The 18,383-nt window shown below is 45.7% G+C and overlaps 1 protein-coding gene across 2 annotated transcripts in view; it reads right to left on the reverse strand.

Moving 5' to 3' along the window:
* Positions 1-739: 739 nt before the first annotated feature.
* The window catches only part of RASGEF1B (RasGEF domain family member 1B), a 255,872-nt gene continuing 238,228 nt past the window's right edge, over positions 740-18,383 (reverse strand). For both annotated transcript variants that reach the window (XM_082236503.1, XM_082236504.1), the window contains 10 exons: positions 16,333-16,545; positions 16,131-16,205; positions 14,832-14,927; positions 12,467-12,569; positions 10,487-10,566; positions 9,582-9,677; positions 6,569-6,664; positions 5,118-5,241; positions 3,994-4,066; positions 740-2,432 (listed from right to left, as the gene is read on the reverse strand). In XM_082236503.1, the coding sequence (XP_082092629.1) occupies positions 2,408-2,432; positions 3,994-4,066; positions 5,118-5,241; positions 6,569-6,664; positions 9,582-9,677; positions 10,487-10,566; positions 12,467-12,569; positions 14,832-14,927; positions 16,131-16,205; positions 16,333-16,545 (981 nt within the window). In that variant the 3' untranslated portion in view covers positions 740-2,407. The remainder of the gene's footprint in view (positions 2,433-3,993; positions 4,067-5,117; positions 5,242-6,568; positions 6,665-9,581; positions 9,678-10,486; positions 10,567-12,466; positions 12,570-14,831; positions 14,928-16,130; positions 16,206-16,332; positions 16,546-18,383) is intronic.

An 18,383-nucleotide genomic window follows, 5' to 3' on the forward strand; every position in this document is an offset into this window, starting at 1 on the left:
TGTTCATCTCTTCAGATGTTATTCTCCCCTCATGATTCCACCTGCAAGAGGGTTGAATCCAATACTATTTATACTTAGAGTAGACCTACTGAAATCAATAGACATGGATAACTTAGATCCCTTGATTTTAGGGAGTAGGAATGAGTTGAGTATTGCAGAATTGGCGAAACTGACGGGAGGAACCCGGAACCAGCGAGACCAAGCATTCCAAAAGGACTGGAACAAATTTATATTATATTATATCTGAAAGACAAATGTAAGCAATTAACATCATTTGAAGAGTTATTTGAAGATTTGTAAAATGAAATAGCTACCTATTCAGGTTGAGTAATGTAAAGTAATGTAAACCATCAGACGGGAGGGATGGAAGTCGTTAGGCTCAGTTGAGCCAAAGAGATAAAATAAGAGGGTATGATGTTATGTAATGTGATTACATGTAAATAAATATCATTTATAGAAATGAGTTGAGTATGGCTCAGAGAAACAAGGAACAGCCCATGGGAGTCTACACCCTTTCGTCAACCAAGACACGCATACAAACTCTGTCAATACAAGCTGTGATCACAGGGTAGTAGTAGTGTAAATTCTTAACAGTGGGATCCTGCACATCTCTCAAGGAGCAGAAGCCACCATTCTTTTTCAATAGGGTGTCTCCTTTTTTGCAGAAGTAATTAAAGAAGAAGAAGAGTCGAGCCTTGAACTCCTTTTCCAAATCTACAAGTATGCAGGGCAATGCAAGTGTAGATATAGATATATTTATTTTCAATTTTGAACGGCGGCACTGATTACATACAAATCCCTGTGCTTAGAAGACGATTCTGGCAAATGAAGGACCCCCACCTTGAACATTAGGCTGCCTAATAATGGAGGGTTATGCTTCATTTGGCAGAATTTCCTAGAGGGCAAAATACAGTGGCTAAGCATTCTGGTTACTACAGAATGTATAACAAGAGACCCTCTTTCACAGTCAATATATTGCTCATAAACTCATGAAGCAAAAGACAGTCGGTTGTTTTCAACCCACACTTTAGCAGAAGATTATCCTTCCCTTGTCTTTAAGACATCACACAATTCCAGTTAGCTTTACTGGGTCACACATTACTTCAACCATTACTTCCGTTTTTCTCAAAAACCCCTCAATAAAGGCATTGATCTACCCACAGTCTGAGCTGCAATTTTTGAAGAGGAAATAATAAGTCAAATTGTTCAACCAATAACCTGGGGTGGGAAGGAGATGCAGACCATTTGGTAATGTCTACATTAGAAATTGAAGACTTTTAAATTGGTTTAAATGTTTTGGCTCCCCAAGTAACTATGGGAGGAAATAGTTTTATGAACAAGGTAGAGCAGGAGTTGTAGTCCAATTACATCTAGAGTCATTCCTCCAATCCTGAGCTGGAGGTCTCTACCCTGACTACTTTCAGATAGCTACAGTTCCAGAGGTTTTCTGGATAAAGCCAGGAAGTTAAATCAGATTCATACCAGATTATGTTTACCGTGTAAACGTGCCCTTCAGAAACAAATAAAAAGACAGTGTAACTATAAATTGGGGAGAGGGTTTCTTTTCTACAGAGTCTAGCTACATTTGCTACATTTCCTTCTAGTGTCTCTGCTTTTCCTATCACAGCACTGAGTTTAATCACTTCTCGTTTTTAAATAATACCACAACAATAGTTTGCCAGCCAGCAGCAAACTCAAGGAAGAAACAGAACAAACGGAAAACCCAATGACCCCAAAGGAATAATCATTAATCCCTTCCCCACGATAAATAAACGCAAATCTTAAGCAGCCCATGTCACTTTGCCGTGAATGTTTCTTCTTCTCCCCAAGGAGGAAACCAAAGTTCTTAGATTCGCTGAGCAAAATATCAGCCCGAGACAGTTTTCCTTTCCATTCACCACTCAAAATATGATGCAGTCGAAAAACGAGATGCCGGCAGTTGGAATGAAAGTTTGTTGGAGACTCCAGCCCACAAGTAGCAGCAAGTTGTTAATACAAAGGAGCAGCGAGGCAAAAGTGTCTTTTTTTTAAGGTGGTGATGGAATCCCATCCAGGTGTTTTGAAATGATTCAAAGAAGAGTCAGATCTTCAAACGGCTTTCCTCATCGCTGTCTTTTGATCAATCACCCAAAACAAACCAGTCACTTAATCTGATGATCCATCAGGTTTGAGAAGCCGGTCTGCTTGTTCTCGAGTTAACGTGCGGTTGTTCCTTAAATTGAATAAAGTCCTGACATGTCTTAACTAGCTGCACAGCTCTTATAACTTAAAATGTCACTTGATTTAAAGAGGGAGGGAGGGGGAGGAGGGGGAAAATAAATAAGTGACATCAATAATGGCCTTCAATTAAAAATAATAATCCACGTCAGCACAGCAGTAGCAGCAGCAGCAGGAAGCCAGTCATGGATTAAACCCTTCCAAGAAGCGTTGACCTAAAAGACAGAGGAGTAGAGAGGACACTCATTAGGAACAGAGGCAATTGGTAGGACAGGTGGGAGGCCAAAACCAATGACAAATGAAGCCCAAACCAATGGCAGACACAGCCAATTAATTCAAATTTTGCTCCGGTTCTCCTCCTTTCTACAAGGGGCAATATGGCATCTGAGGAGCTGACAGCGAAGACCACCCCATGGGCAGGAAGGACAACAAACTGAGGATATTAAGACAGCTCCCCATTGATTAGGACACTGGGAAACCGCTCCACGCTCAGACATTGCATTTGTTGGTCTCTCTCTGAACTGTCCACCAAATGGGTCTGGGTGTATTTTAGGGCTTGTGGCTCTCAGGAACACAGTAGATTGGCAGCAACCTCAAAGGAGCTAAACGTCATCTTTCAAAAGTGCAGCGCACACAGTGGGGAACCTCAGTCTGGGTTAGGGCAGAAGTGGCCCTCCAAATCTCTGTTTGGCCCTTGGGAGTTTCCTATAGCCACCCCCTCTCTTCCCAGGCTACGCCTGTCAATGGCCCCACCCTAAGGTCGCACCAAAATGTTGCGCAACTTTCTCAGGCAAAAAGGTATTGCGCTAGCAGGTTTCATTCCACAACTGCCATTGGCATATGGTTTCATCTTTGCATGCCACAGTTCCTTAGCTAGCAAAGGAGGGACATTATGGGACTTTAACCAATGCAGCCTTCCCTAACCTGGTAGGTAAAGTAAAGGTAAAGGTCCAGTCGTGACCGACTCTGGGGTTGCGGCGCTCATCTCGCTTTATTGGCCGACGGAGCAAGCATACAGCTTCCGGGTCATGTGGCCAGCATGACTAAGCCGCTTCTGGCGAACCAGAGCAGCGCACGGAAACGCCGTTTATCTTCCCGCTGGAGCAGTACCTATTTATGTATTTGCACTTTGATGTGCTTTCGAACTGCTAGGTGGGCAGGAGCAGGGACTGAGCAATGTGAGCTCACCCAGTCGCGGGGATTCAAACCACCGACCTTCTGATTGGCAAGTCCTAGGCTCTGTGGTTTAACCCACAGCGCCACCCGCATCACTTCCCGTAACCTGGTACGCTCTAGCTATTGTTAGACTTCAGCTCCCATCATGTTCAATTGTTAAGGAATGATGGGAGTTGCAGTCTAGCGGCATACAAAAGGGCACCAAGCCTGAATCAGCACAACAAGTCAACTTTAGGAGAATTTAGAAACATGCATGACTGACTGGACAAAAGCTTTCAAACAAGAAAGGGAAGGAAACTGGAAATCTGTCTGGGCAAAAAAAAAAATGCATTCATTCAATTTTTAAAGGTGAAAAAGGAGGTTCCTAACACATTGGAGAAGGGTGGAAGGACCAAAAAAACAGGAAGAAGAAACAGCTTGTGTGCTAATACTTTGGGAAAGCCCAGAAATTAAATAAGACTTTTTTTTGGAAGCAAGTTCACACTGTGTCCATCTGTTGAGGCATGCAGCAGTGGAACACTTGGTATGGAAGGTGTCTTAGCGCTCAAGCAACTTTGCAGTCTGCTGATTTATCTGACGACAATCCCCTTTGACACTGACCTGAGAGTCTTCCATCTGTCTTTTTCAATGTGGTTCTCGGGGCCTTCGCTCTCGTAGGAAGCCAAGTAAAGTGCTGCAGTCAGAAGAAACAGAACGTCATCATTACAGGCATGCGAGCCAGTGTAGTGTAACGGGTAGAGTGTTGGACTAGGACCTGGGAGACCAGGGTTCGAAACCCCACTCAGCTCACTGGAAGACCCCCAGGGCAAGTCACTCACTCTCAGCCTAACCTGGCTCACAGGGTCATTGTGGAGATTAAAATGAGGAGGGGGAGAATTGTGTTGAGCTCCTTGGCAAAGAAGTAGGAAACAAATGCAACAAATAAATAGCTATCTTCCAGTCCTTGCCTCAGAGGATTTCTTCAGCATCTCAACGCTTGGGGTAGGGGCCATGTCACTTCCAAGTGTACAGTAACAAGGTCTGGATGGTAAAGAACCCTCTTATAATTTTTTTTTATTTTAAAAAAACTGCTTGCAGAATACTTTATCCATCCTGATCTTCTGTAATGACTGTCCTCCTCCTGCTATTTGTTGTTAGAATATTTGGCTATGGATTTTTGAATTATTGCAATTGCATGCCACCTTTCTATCTCAGTTGGGACATTCATGGCAGGCGACAACCATTATTTGAAGCACAGTCGCCAGATTTAAACAACCATTATTTCTAGACTTGCATTGTTTTAATTGTGAATCAAATGTTTTTCTGTTGCGGGGACTGTTTTGCTTCTCCATCCTGTGATTCAGGTGGACTTCCTTCCTTCCTTCCTTCCTTCCTTCCTTCCTTCCTTCCTTCCTTCCTTCCTAGAGCTATTATGTACCTTTATTCATTGATAAGAGCAAACCAGTCCTTTGCGATTGGAAGCGGGGGTTGTTTTGATGATGCTATGGATACTAGCCAATCAGCACTGTATACAGCTGGCCTTTCATCACTAACTTGTAGTACTGTGGGCTTTTTGTACCCCTCTTTCCCAGAGACTCACAGGTGTATCAAATGCTAACTCTGCCCTTCTTCTCCCAAGGGGCTACCTCCAACAAAACTAGGGTGGTTTTCTGTATTTCCCAAAAATAAAGTGATAGATGACAGCAGGCGCACTGCTCAATGACTAGTGTTTGCACATCTCTTACCATCCTCGCTGAAGACTGGGACGGTGAGCAGGTATGGAAGGATTTTCCGGTCTCTTTCAAAAGGGCACTCAACTTGTTTCCACGTCATAAACTCACTCACTTGTTTAGCCAGTTCCCAAAATTTCTGGAATTTAATAGAGGGCAGAGAAGGTCAGTAAAAACATGTTCACAAAAAGAAAACAAACCCAACAACTAGTCAAAGTCTGAGTCAAGAAAAGAGAGGGATGCGTGGTGTAAAATTCCAAATTAGTATTTCCAACAGCTGCGACAGAGGTAAAAAGGTAAACGGACCCCTGATCATTAGGTCCAGTCACGGACGACTCTGGGGTTGCGGTGCGCATCTCGCTTTATTGGCCGAGGGAGCCAGCGTACAGCTTCCAGGTCATTTGGCCAGCATGACTAAGCTGCTTCTGGTGAACCAGAGCAGTGCACGGAAACGCCGTTTACCTTCCCGCTGGAGTGGTACCTATTTATCTACTTGCACTTTGACGTGCTTTTGAACTGCTAGGTTGGCAGGAGCTGGGACCGAAAAACGGGAGCTCACCCTGTTGCAGGGATTCAAACCGCCGACCTTCTGATCGGCAAGCCCCAGGCTCTGTGGTTTAGACCTCAGCGCCACCCGCGTCCCTTACGATAGAGGTACACTCTTTTTTCTGAAGTAAGAACTGATGACACCACTTCACCCTTATATGACGGTGATGCTTCACCCTTAAGAGAGCTACAACTCCCAGGAAGTGGGCTTCATAATCTGTGAAAGGAATAGGGGTCTCCTAACAACTCTCAGCACCCTTAACAAACTTCAGTACCCAGGATTCTTTAGTGGAAGCCATGACAGTTTAAAATGGGATAGCTCAGTTGGTAGAGATTTGAGACCTTTAATCTCAGGGTGATGGGTTTGAACCCCACATTGGGCAAAAGATTTCTACATTGCAGCGGATTGAACAAGATGACCCTCAGGGTCCCTTCCAACCATAGCTGTCAACGTTTCCCTTTCTTAAAGAGAAATTCCCTTATTCCGAATAGGATTCCTCGCAGGAAAAGGGAAAGTTGACAGCTATGCTTCCAAACTCTACAATTCTATGATTCTGCTTGAAATGTATAGTGCAGATGTGGCCCTAAAACAGATGTAAAGAGAGAGAGGGAGGGAACCTGAATGCTTGTCTGTTTTTAGAGGAAGGGCATGGCCACCCACGAGCAGTGAAAGAGACAAAGTCAGAACAGACATTTTCCCCCCAAAGGGTGGGGTCTTTGCCAACAGGACCCGGAAGCAGACACCAAATGATTAAGTCTATACCTCCGGGACTAGTCATGCTCACAATTAGCGTCAAGAGATGGGCAGCCAACCCTCCGGCAAGGCTTTCTGCTCACAGTTTAATTAGCAAAGCTTGTCGGTTTAAGGGGGGGGGACCACACATACACACATTGAGAAATTCCGAGCATGCTCTACTTACTTCAAAATTGACGTGGCCGTTGGGCAGGCGGTTGGCGCAGCCCTCGTTGAGGAAGTAAATGTCCTTGATAAGCAAGCTGAAGAAAGGGATGACGATCTAAGGAAGAAGGGGAACAACGGGCTTAGTTAGCATCCGTTCCAGAAGGGAGGCAGCACAACAATGGGCAAAGTCAAGGTGCTCCAGTAAAAACTTGAAAATGGCTAATGCACGTAGCCTGGAGGCAAAGGAGAATTTCTAAGGTGCCTTATACAAAGTCTGACCTTTTTATTCATCTAGTTCAGCACCGTTGACACTGTCTAGTAGCCTTCCCCTCCCTTTCAGCGCTGAAGCTAGCATAATAGTGACACTGTTTGTCTAAGGCGCACACTCTTTTTCTACCAAAGGCCAGGGATCAGGGGCTGAACACAAGTATTAATGAACTTATGAGTTGTTAAGTGTATTCTGAAAACCACGAACAACAACAAGACTGAAAGTGGTAATGCCTGGGAACTGCCATGGCATTGCCATCTTCTGAAACGCCTTCAAGGATCTTTCTTTACACTCCCTGCTAATTCCTAAGGCCCAGCTGAAATTAAGCAGGACTGTGGCCAACCTTGAGTTGCAGGTTCTTCACTCTGGATGTATTTGCTAGTTTATTTATTAAATTTATACCATGGCTCTTCTTCCCAAAGGACCCCAGGGCAGCAAGCAACAAGTGAGCAAACATCTTAAAAACCATCCCGATGCAGCCGCACACTGGGAAACCTCAATTTAAAAGGCCTGATGAAAGAGAGAAGTCTTCGCTTGGCACCGAAAAGACAACAGAGATGAGGCCTAGTTGATATTCAAGCGGGGAGTGATTCCAAAGGACTGGTGCTGTGACAATATAAAGACCCGATTCCTATGTTGTGTGGAATGGACTTCCTAATAAGATGGTATCTGCGGGAGGCCCCCATCTCCACAGCACAGCGACGAGGGCTGGGTGATACCTGGTTTTCAACACCGTGATATACAAATATATCACAGTGTCTGAAATAAGGGCGGATCTACATAAAGGCATGGGCTGGCTGCACGGTTTTTCTCACATTGTGATTTTTGCATAACACACACACACATCATGATTTGCTAGGTCGGCAGGTCAAAAATAATGAAACCGATATCATGATATGGACTTCAAACCAGTTTTGGATGATATATCGATATATCACCCAGCCCTAGCAGTGACTGATTTGGTCTATAAGGGGTGTCCTTCAGGTATCCTGATCCCAAGTGTTATGGGATTTTGCACACCAAAACCAACTTCTTGAACTTAGCTTGGGAGCTAAATGGGAGCCAGTTTCCCTTTGGGTTTCCCATTGCATCTGGCATGCAAACACATGGAAACATACACACAATATCAGTATATTTCCAAACTTACAAGCTTATCACAAGAGTCTTAATACCTGATATATGAACCTTCCTCTTTCCCTACTTCACAACCTCAATTTCATGGGGTGTTGGACCATAATAATCTTTTCAACCCCCTCCTGCAGTTTCTACTTCTAGCTTTCCCTTTCCACCAAAACAAACAACCCAACCCACAATTGATCATGCAGGTAAAGGCTGGCTTTTTTAAAAGGTTCAGCTGAACTCCAGGATGTACTACTTTCCTCAAAGTACAGATATTTCAGAGAATATCTTTTGGCCGAGGAGCAGCCTGCAAAGCTTTCATCTTTCTGCCTTTCATCCGGAAAGAGCAAAGTGTTTGCTTCTCACTCTTTTCTAACTTTGCTCCATTTCTGGGGCAATGGAAACGAGAGAGAAAACCCACTAAGAAACTGATTCTCTGCAAAGGCAGCCATGGACAGGAATAACATTGCATTTCCCATCAGGAAAGGCTTGCCCAAATAATTAGTGTTCCAGCTTGATTCATTTGCATTATTAAAACACATGCCTGGGGAACATGTAGCCTTCAAGAAGTTGCTGGACTACAACTCCCATCATTCAAGACATCAACAACATTGACTGGGGATGATGGAAGTTGGAGTCCAATGAAATTCTGCAAGGTTCCCATTATAAAGCCTTCCTTTCTGCTAGCTTAAAAACAGTAGAGCCTCTGACGCCACCATTAGTAAAGGTAAAGGGACCCCTGACCGTTAGGTCTAGTCGTGGCCGACTCTGGGTTTGTGGCGCTCATCTCGCTTTATTGGCCGAGGGAGCCGATGTACAGCTTCCGGGTCATGTGGCCAGCATGACTAAGCTGCTTCTGGCGAACCAGAGCAGCGCACGGAAACGCCGTGCTTTTTTTACCTTCCCGCTAGAGCGGTACCTATTTATCTACTTGGACTTTGACATGCTTTCGAACTGCTAGGTTGGCAGGAGCTGGGACTGTGCAACGGGAGCTCACCCCGTCGCTGGGATTCGAACTGCCGACCTTCTGATTGGCAAGTCCAAGGCTCTGTGGTTTAACCCACAGCGCCACCCGTGTCCCTCTGACGCCACCACTAGCCCTCACCTTTCATTTTTTAAAACGACAATGACAAATTCCTAGGCCTTAAGAGTCACATGTATATGTTCGAAAGCGTGTGGGTAACATATGGCAAAATATGAGGAGCCCAAGGGATGGATAAAATAAATCCCTAATGGCGAAGGACAGCATTTAGTTTGCTGCATAGCTCCTTGCTTCTCCTCATGGACTAGCCAAACCGGAATAAATTATCCAAAGTAAGAGAACTATACAAATGGGCCTAGCTTGCATCATTTATACAAGTTGCAGAAGGGAGATTTCCTTGGCATGAAACTGTGATTACCTTGGCACAGTATTCAAGAGTACTTTTTTTTTAGTGCAAAGCACACAGAACCCTTTAGGACAGGCCAGATGTGACATTTCTTTATGAGAAAAGTGACAATCAGTGACCAAAAATGCACATTTCCCCCCCAAGACAGTTCCCAGTTAGCAGGAAGCTGTGCTCCAGGCAGATGGCTTACCTGGTGCACACCTCCTAATAAGTAAATTTGATCCCTGGCCAACCGCAAATATATTTGCAAATCATACCTTCTCTCTGTTGCTGTGTGCTGTCAAAGACCTCTGAGCTGCTCCACGCAAAGCTGTGCGGTAATTGTAAAAATTGCTGGAAGGGTCCATTTGATGCTAGATTTTTTAAAAAAGAATGGAAATGTTCACAACATTCCCATGCTATAGCAGACACTACAAAATTATTTAGAAGTCCAGCATTTAATTCAGTGGAAGAGCACCAGATACGAAGTAGCAATCGGCCTGTTTTTAGATAGTTGGTGTTACCAATAATTTCATTGTTTTCTTCATCTGTAAACTGCTCTGAGGTTTGTTTACTTTTTACATATGTAAATTTTAAGAAATAAACAAATAAAGCAGACAACCAGCAAAGCCTCATCCAAAATTCGAAAGAGAGACAGAGATGGATGGAGATAAGCCACTGTATAGCTCCATACTTAGATAATCAGACGTTTGAGTCAGATAAGCTATTTGGACGGAATAGGAAATTTAACAAATAGGGACCCATGTTCTGCATATTCGCCCACGGAATAGATTTTCAGTGTAATGTTCCTTTTAGTATATTATTTAGTTCTATTATGTTTGTGTCCTCTGCCCTGGGACCTTCATGTGAAGGAGAGATTACAAACGTTCAAAATAAATAAATAAAGCGTTGCCCATTAAATGGCATATGGAAAGCATAGACTACTATAGATTTTTCTAATGGGCTAGGAGCTTCTCTTGTTGCTACACTGTAAGCAGCAGTGTGTAATCAGAACATTTTAAGATATTACCCACCCTCTCCAAACTTTAATGGAACTAGCATTAGGGATAGAAAAAATGGACAGAATAGGTAGATATCTTTGCATAGATGATGAGAACCACTTGTCCCCCTGGCTGATAAACAACTGGATAAACAAGATTTCAGGTGACTAAACCACATTTACCTCGAGAATGTCGAATTTGGCCGTCTTAACTTTTGACCAGGTTTTCTTTAGTCTGGAGACAGGGCTCATGTTCATTCCAGCTTTTAGTTCAGAAGGCCGCAAGGAAGATACAGAAACAAGAGCGAAAGAGCACATCATTATTCTGGACTAGATATATTTAAAAAGCAGGGGACAGGGAATTGAATATTTGCAAAGATAGCCATTCTGGCCTCCTTGCAGCATTATGAAGATGTGACTAGAAAGTACTGGAGCTGCAGGTCTGGCAGCAAAAGCAGCCTCACATCCTTCTGTCCTCTGTCCCGAGAGTTGGGACTAAGGCTATGTGCACGCCAAACATTTAAAAGCACATTACTTCCCCCCAAAGAATCCTGGAAACTGTAGTTTGCAATTTTCAGCTCCTGTAACAAACTACAACTCCCCAGATTCATTTTTGGGAGAAGTCAGATACTTAAAATGCAGGGTTTGTACACAGCGTAAAAGACAAAACTAAGAATCAGGAAGTGTTTGTTCCCAATCTTGCCTCTGCCATGGTGACCTTTGGCACCCCATTCTCTCTCAGCCTCAGTCCTTCCCTCCTCAAATTGGGGATAATACCAATGACTACAGAGTTGTTGTAAGGATTACAGCTAGATAATAGATGTGAAGCAATCTGAATTATCATCATATTTCTTAATTAGCCTAGTGTCCTAGTGTGGATTGTGACAATATAGAAACACAATATTAAAATCAGTTAAAACAATTTGCAGTCAGAAGAATTGCTTGGGTCCTAACTGGAGATACTGTGCAATATAACAGGTAAGTATCATTATTATTATTCACCCTGCAAAGCAACCAGACAGTTCTATCTGGTTAGTGATACTACATTACAGAGCAGTTGTGTGGCAGGAGTGGGGAGACACAGGGTACAGCTATTGGCAGCAACAATATAAATCTTCCCTGACCTGCTGTCCCCCACATGTTTCTGGCTAAGCTACAACTAGAGAGTGGGAAGAAAGCCAGTTCAGTTTGACCATGCTCCCTGGGGCTGATGGGAGCTGGAGTCTAACCACATCTGCAGTGTCACAAGTTGGACAAGGCATCAGTATACCTGAAGGAGCCACACTGTTGTGCCCGGACACTGAGGTCCAGCGCCGAGGGCCTTCTGGCGGTTCCCTCGCTGCAAGAAGCCAAGTTACAGGGAACCAGGCAGAGGGCCTTCTCGGTAGTGGCGCCCGCCCTGTGGAACGCCATCCCACCAGATGTCAAAGAGAAAAATAACTACCAAACTTTTAGAAGACATCTGAAGGCAGCTGTCAGGGAACTGACATCGGAGCTAGAGGTGGAGGGAAGGCTCTCAAATGATGCTGGAGAAGGGCCCAGCAGGGAGAGAGGCAGCTCCGCAGATGGGGAAGCAAATCAGCGCAACACCAGGGATATAGAGGGGCTGATGGGGGAATCGGCGAGAGGGCTCCAGGACTCTTCACCAGACACCAGCGGGGAGAGCACTGGTCCTCCGCTACCCACGCCCACCCTGCGCAGAAGACTTCCGTGCAGAGAGAGTAGGAGGAGACTGGGTGTCAAACAACTTTGATGTTGAAAAAGATTTAAGAAACGCCCACTGACGGATTCTGCTAGCGACTGAGGCAGCCACGAAGTGAAGGGCTGTCTAGACAGAAAGGTTTAACAAGGCAACATAACCAGGAGAGGCGGCAACTTACGCAAGAGCAACCCCATACCCCAGCAGCCCTGTTTAGAGAATCTTTTAATGTTTAATAGGTTATTGTATTTTAATATTCTGTTGGAAGCTGCCCAGAGTGGCTGGGGAAACCAGCTAGATGGGCGGGGTATAAATTATTATTATTATTATTATTATTATTATTAGTCCAGATCTGACCTGAATCAGACTGAGGTGAGCCAACTCATTCTCTAAACCAAGCACCCTTTAACAAGCAACAATTTAAAAATACCATGTGACTACGAAGGATTCCCATCTATACTTACAAATAATGGCCATTAATGAGTTGAAGTTGCCAATGTTAAAGCACTCCCGGGCCACATCGATGAAGTACTCTATCATCCTCGCTCGGTGCTTTTTCTTCACAGGCTGAAGGAAGGAAAACAAACCCAAAAGAGAATTAATTTAATTTAATTTAATTCTTGTAGAGGAAGGGACAAATGAAGGGGGAAAGTGCAGGTACATATGTCTATATCCAGAGGGTTCTTTTGTAACAGGACTCAACTGGTAGAGAGTTCCAGAACCTCTTTTTTTCTACCCATGGTGGCCATTTTGTGCTGGCACCCACGGCACTTTCATGAGTGCCAACGCCTCATCTTTTTGCCAAAGAAATCACTGTCCCTACCATCTATGGCACTGTAATTTTGTAGCCTTATGAGGCTTTGCCCTCGGGTGGGAAAAATATTGCACCTGGGAAAGGGAAGTGGGAGTCAACAGACACTCAAGGAATAGTTTCGGAGAAAAGGGTTTTATTTCTACCATCCATGAACTGGTAGAAGGAGCAAGTGTGATAAGTCACAAAAAGCATGCACGAAGTTCACAATCATGTGCACAAGCATATATTCCCCTTTCTAGTTCCCTCCTCCTTTCTCCTTCCTCAGGAGTCCTCTGAGCATGAACAGAAAGCTGTCTTGGGACTCTTGGGACTCTTGGCACCCTTCCCAGGAAAGGGGAGTGAGAGTGGTTCAGCATGTCCAGAGATGTTGCAACTAGAATGAGATAAGATTCAGTTTCTCAGGCCTGCTGTGAACAGAGCCTATTCATTAGCCTTTAAAAGTTACATTTTGCCTTTTGCCACAGCATCTTGTGAGAAAAGCAGAGAAGAGCAGAGAAAAGCTGTTTTGGATTTTTAGAAGACAAAAGGAGTTTTGGACAGTTTTGAGGCCTGGGGTGATTATTGAAGCCTAGGGTGATTTCAGACAGGATTTGGGTATCGTGTCCCTTCATTCCCCCCTGTTTGTTTTTGGACAGCCGCCAGGCCTGTCCCAAATGGAGCACTATCCTTTCTTGAGGCCACTGAGAGGGGGGAATGAAGGAAGGTGAGGACAGGTGACCTCACCTAGGTCCGAAGTCACCCCCCCCCCAAAGCAGGCTCAAAGCTTTTCAAAATCATTTTCTCAGCAGCTAAGCATCAGAAACATTCCGCTCTGCTGTAACAAAGGTAGAGAACAGTCCATTGTTTCTCAGGCCTTTCTCATGCCTTCTGGCCTTGCTAAAGAACCACATTGCAACTTGCTTTCTGTCCGGGAACCATGCCAGAGCAAGAGATTGAAACAACTGGAACACACTGAAACCCCCTCACCCCCCTTTCCTGCCAAGAGTCCAAGAGTCCCAAGACAGCTTTCTGTTCATGCTCAGAGGAACTCATAAGCAGGACTCCTGAGAAAGGAGAAAGGAGGAGGGAACTAGAAAGGGGTATATATACTTGTGCACATGATTGTGAACTTCGTGCATGCTTTTTGTGACTTATCACACTTGCTCCTTCTACCAGTTCATGGATGGTAGAAATAAAACCCTTTTCTCCGAAACTATTCCTTGAGTGTCTGTTGATTCCCACTTCCCTTTCCCAGGCGCAATATTTTTCCCACCCGAGGGCAAAGCCTCATAAGGCTACATTTCAACATTATTCTACAGATACAGTACAAGAACTTGCAACACAAGGAGGACTTTAGGTTGTTCCATCAGCTCCACGCTTGGTATATTTGATCTATGTACTAGTGGCTGTTTCAGAACTGACAGAAAATCACAATGGGACTCTCATCTCGCATTCAGTGGAGGGCTATCAAGGCCCTTCTGCTAACCTTAGCTAGGTACTTCAGGCTCGCACACATTTTATTCTCTTTGGGTGAGCAAATTAAAATCATCCGAAGAAAGGATTTCGCACAGGGACTGAAATGTAGAGCCCTTTAACACACGTATTCGCAGGCCTGGCAGCATTACCTGGCATCATTGGTGCCAACCCCTTGCCAGACTCAAATGGTGGAGGGATATACCATTTCACACTAGAGAGAGGGCAGGGTATCGTATTCTAAATTCTCCTCCATGTTAAAAACAAAACAGCAAGTTGAAGACATTCCCAACATAAACTAGAGCAGGCTTCTTCAACCTCGGTCCTCCAGATGTTTTGAGGCTACAGTTCCCATCATCCCTGACCCCTGGTCCTGCTAGCTAAGGATCATGGGAGTTGTAGGCCAAAAACATCTGGAGGGCCGAGGTGGAGGAAACCTGAACTAGAGGAAGATTGAGCATACCTCCCATTTTCAGTTTACCACTTGCAGGGAGATTTTTTTGATGTGGGAGGGTGTTACAAGTATGGCACCCAACCCCCAAACTGTAATCTGATTTGCTTACCATGCATATTTCTGTGGCAACTAAGTAGCTGAGCCTGTTGAACCATTCTACGTAGGCTTCCAGGTTCCGGGCCTTCTTCCGGTCACCATAGCAGCTCTGAGAAGACAAGAGCAGCCGTTTGTTTCCCATGCCATGCTTCCAAGCGGGGGGGAATTCAACTTCTACAGCTTTATTATTGTCTTTACCTCACCTTGGTTTAAATGAGGTTTTATGTATAATACCTAAGCGGCATTCCCCTTCCAGAACTACAATTCCCAGAGTTCCCTGGGAGGAGGGATGGGTTGTTAAACCACTCTCAGAATAGTAGCCATCTGTGAGGGGGATAAGGGTCTCCTAACAAGTCTCAGCACCCTTAAAACTACAGCTCCCATGATTCTTTGGGGGAAGCCATGACTGTTTAAAGTGCTTCAAGTGAATGATGCTAGAATTAGTCAACAGATGATGCAATCTGGTGACGGTTTTACCCTCCCAGTTAACTTCTGTTCAGCATCATGGACTGACATGACTCTCCAGGAAGCCAAAAGCAACCGCAGGCAACCTCTTCAGTCTCTGCACTGCCATGTTCCTGCCCATCCTCTCATTTCTTCCCCTGCTGCTCCTCCTATATGGAACCCACATAGTCCTGGTCTCAGTGTTGCAATCCTAGATTATCAATGGAGTTCACAGAATCACGCATAATCGCAGAATTATACAGTTGGAAGGGATCAAGAGAATGATCTAGTCCAGTCTGTTAAGTTGTGGGTGAACATATCAGACGACACAGCGATTCTTCAAACAGTTCTTGTTTATTCACAGGCCAGAACAGAACTGAACTGAAGGGTTCAGCCAGCCTGCTTATATAGAGCTCCAGTACAACACAACTGTAACCATTTTCTGTAACTATCCAATCACTGAACGTCACTTTCAATCCCTTATTTGCATATGTGGACCTGAGTGAAAACTATCTACAGTATCCCCCCCTGCTGGCCGAGGGTGAGAACTTCAGTACATAACACAGCCTTTCTCAACCTTGGGTCCCCAGATGTTTTTGGTCTACAACTCCCATCATCCCTGACCACTGGTCCTGTGAGCTAGGGATCATGGGAGTTGTAGGCCAAAAACGTCGGGGGACCCAAGGTTGAGAACCACTGATTCTAGTCCAACCCCGCAATGTAGGAATCTTTTGCCCAACATGGGGCTCGGACCCACGACCCTGAGATGAAGGCCTTCATGCTCTACTGATAGAGTTAGCTGAACTTGTCCTGTAGACTTACTGAAACCTAGCACCCACACAAATGTCCACCCAGCCCCCTCATTCACCTTGTCGTTATCCAGCGGGTCCTTTTGTACAAATGCCTGGACAAACTCCTGTGGTCCAATGTAGTTGAGCCTCTCCTGCAGAAAAGGGAAAGGAAAGGAATCAGGACCGGTGGCAAAATTCGCACACAGCCGTCAAAGAAAGGCGAACACAGAACACTGGCAAGATAAGGAGGCAGCGCAGAGCAGGACAGCGTCAACTCACTAGCTCTATGTGAGTCAGCTGTTGGGCTAGCATGTAAGGGTCGCTGCAGACAGTGATGATATCCCTCTGAATGGCCTGGGGTTTGGTCTTCAGGACCGTCAGCCGGTCCGTCGAGCTCGCGTTGATTTTTGCAAGCACCTCCTCGTACTGGCTAAGGGAGGCCAGCTTACGAATGAGATTCTGGATGATTTGCTGCACATTTTTCCGGTACATCTGCCAAAGGAAAAGAAAATAATTAATTCCTCAATCAATTTCATTCATATCTCACCGTTCCTCCAAAGAACAGACAGGGTGGCCTACAGGGTTAGATGACTGCAATGCATTACATGCAGGGCTGCCTCTGAAGACGGTTCAGAAACTTCAGCTAGTGCAGAATTCGATGGCCAGGCGGCTCACTGGGGCAAGGCGGTTTCAGCATATGACACCAATCCTGGCCCAAGCTCACTGGCTGCACTTTAGCTTCTGGGTCCAATTCAAAGTACTGGTTTTGACCAATAAAGCCTTAAACAGCTCAGGCCCACAATACCTCAAAGACAGCCTCTCTCCATATGAACCTACCCGGACCCTGAAATCAACCTCTGAGGTCTTACATTGTGTGCCTTCTCCACATGAGGTCTGGAGAGTGGCAAGATGAGAACGGGCCTTTTTTGTGGTGGCTCCCCGCTTGTGGAACACTCTCCCCAAGGAGGTTTGCTTGGTGCCTTCATTATATAATTTTATGTTGTGAACTACCCTGAGACCTAAGGATGAAGGACGGTATGCACATTTTAATAACAACACCACCAATATTATAATTATAATACCTCCCTGCCTTTTTAAGCCTCATAGCATTCCTGTGAAGCAAGTTAGAGTGACATACAGTGACTAGCCCAAGGTAATCCAGTGAGCTTCATGGCTGAGTCAGGATTTGAATTTGGGTCTCCCAGGCCCTAGTCTTACACTCTAACCACTACCCCACACTGGCTCTGTTATTGAGTTATGCTTCATGCATATGTAATATCCTCTGCGTTGGGGAGATTCCCAGAACTCTACATTTCTGTCTGGTGAGCACCCTCTCCGTAGAGTACCGTATTTTTCGCACCATAGGACGCACTTTTTCCCTCCTAAAAAGCAAGGGAAAATGTGTGTGCGTCCTATGGAGCGAATGCAGGGGGGAGGCAGGCGGGAAAAGCCCTCAAGAGCCGCACACAAGCTTCGTGCGCTCTTGCGGGCTTTTCTCCAGGAGGGAGAAGGGACTGACTGGCTGCAGCAGTACCTTCTCCCTCCTGGGGGAAAAGCCCCCAAGAGCGGCACCCTCTTTAAAGGCTGCGCGGCTCCTGCGGGCTTTTCTACGAGGTGGGGGAATCCCCCCACCTCCCAGAAAAGCCAGGAGAAGCCGCACAGCCCCTTTAAAGAGCGCGCGACTTCTGCGGGAGGTGGGGGAAGCTGCAGTGGATTCCCTCCTCCCGGGCTCCCTTTGAAGTGGCAATGTGGGAGGGGAGCAGCTTACACCCGTGTAAGCAGCTCCTCTCCCACTTTCCTCCTTCAAAGCAACCACGGAGGAGGGAAAGAGGGGACCCATGGATCCTCTTCGCTGCTCGAGGCTGCAGCAGATTCCTTCCTCCCGGGCTCCCTTTGAAGCAGGAAAGTGGGAGGGGAGCAGCTTACACTCATGTAAGCAGCTCCTCTCCCACTTTCCTCCTTCAAAGCAACCACGGAGGAGGGAAAGAGGGGACCCATGGATCCTCTTCGCTGCTCGAGGCTGCAGCAGATTCCTTCCTCCCGGGCTCCCTTTGAAGCAGGAAAGTGGGAGGGGAGCAGCTTACACTCGTGTAAGCAGCTCCTCCCCCACTTTCCTGCTTCAAAGCAACCACGGAGGAGGGAAAGAGGGGACCCATGGATCCTCTTCGCTGCTCGAGGCTGCAGCAGATTCCTTCCTCCCGGGCTCCCTTTGAAGCAGGAAAGTGGGAGGGGAGCAGCTTACACTCGTGTAAGCAGCTCCTCTCCCACTTTCCTGCTTGAAAGCAACTACGGAGGAGGGAAGGAAGGGGACCATGGATCCTGTGCTGCTC

The sequence above is a fragment of the Podarcis vaucheri genome (assembly GCF_965113315.1).
Source record: "Podarcis vaucheri genome assembly, chromosome: 9".
Lineage (NCBI taxonomy): Eukaryota > Metazoa > Chordata > Lepidosauria > Squamata > Lacertidae > Podarcis > Podarcis vaucheri.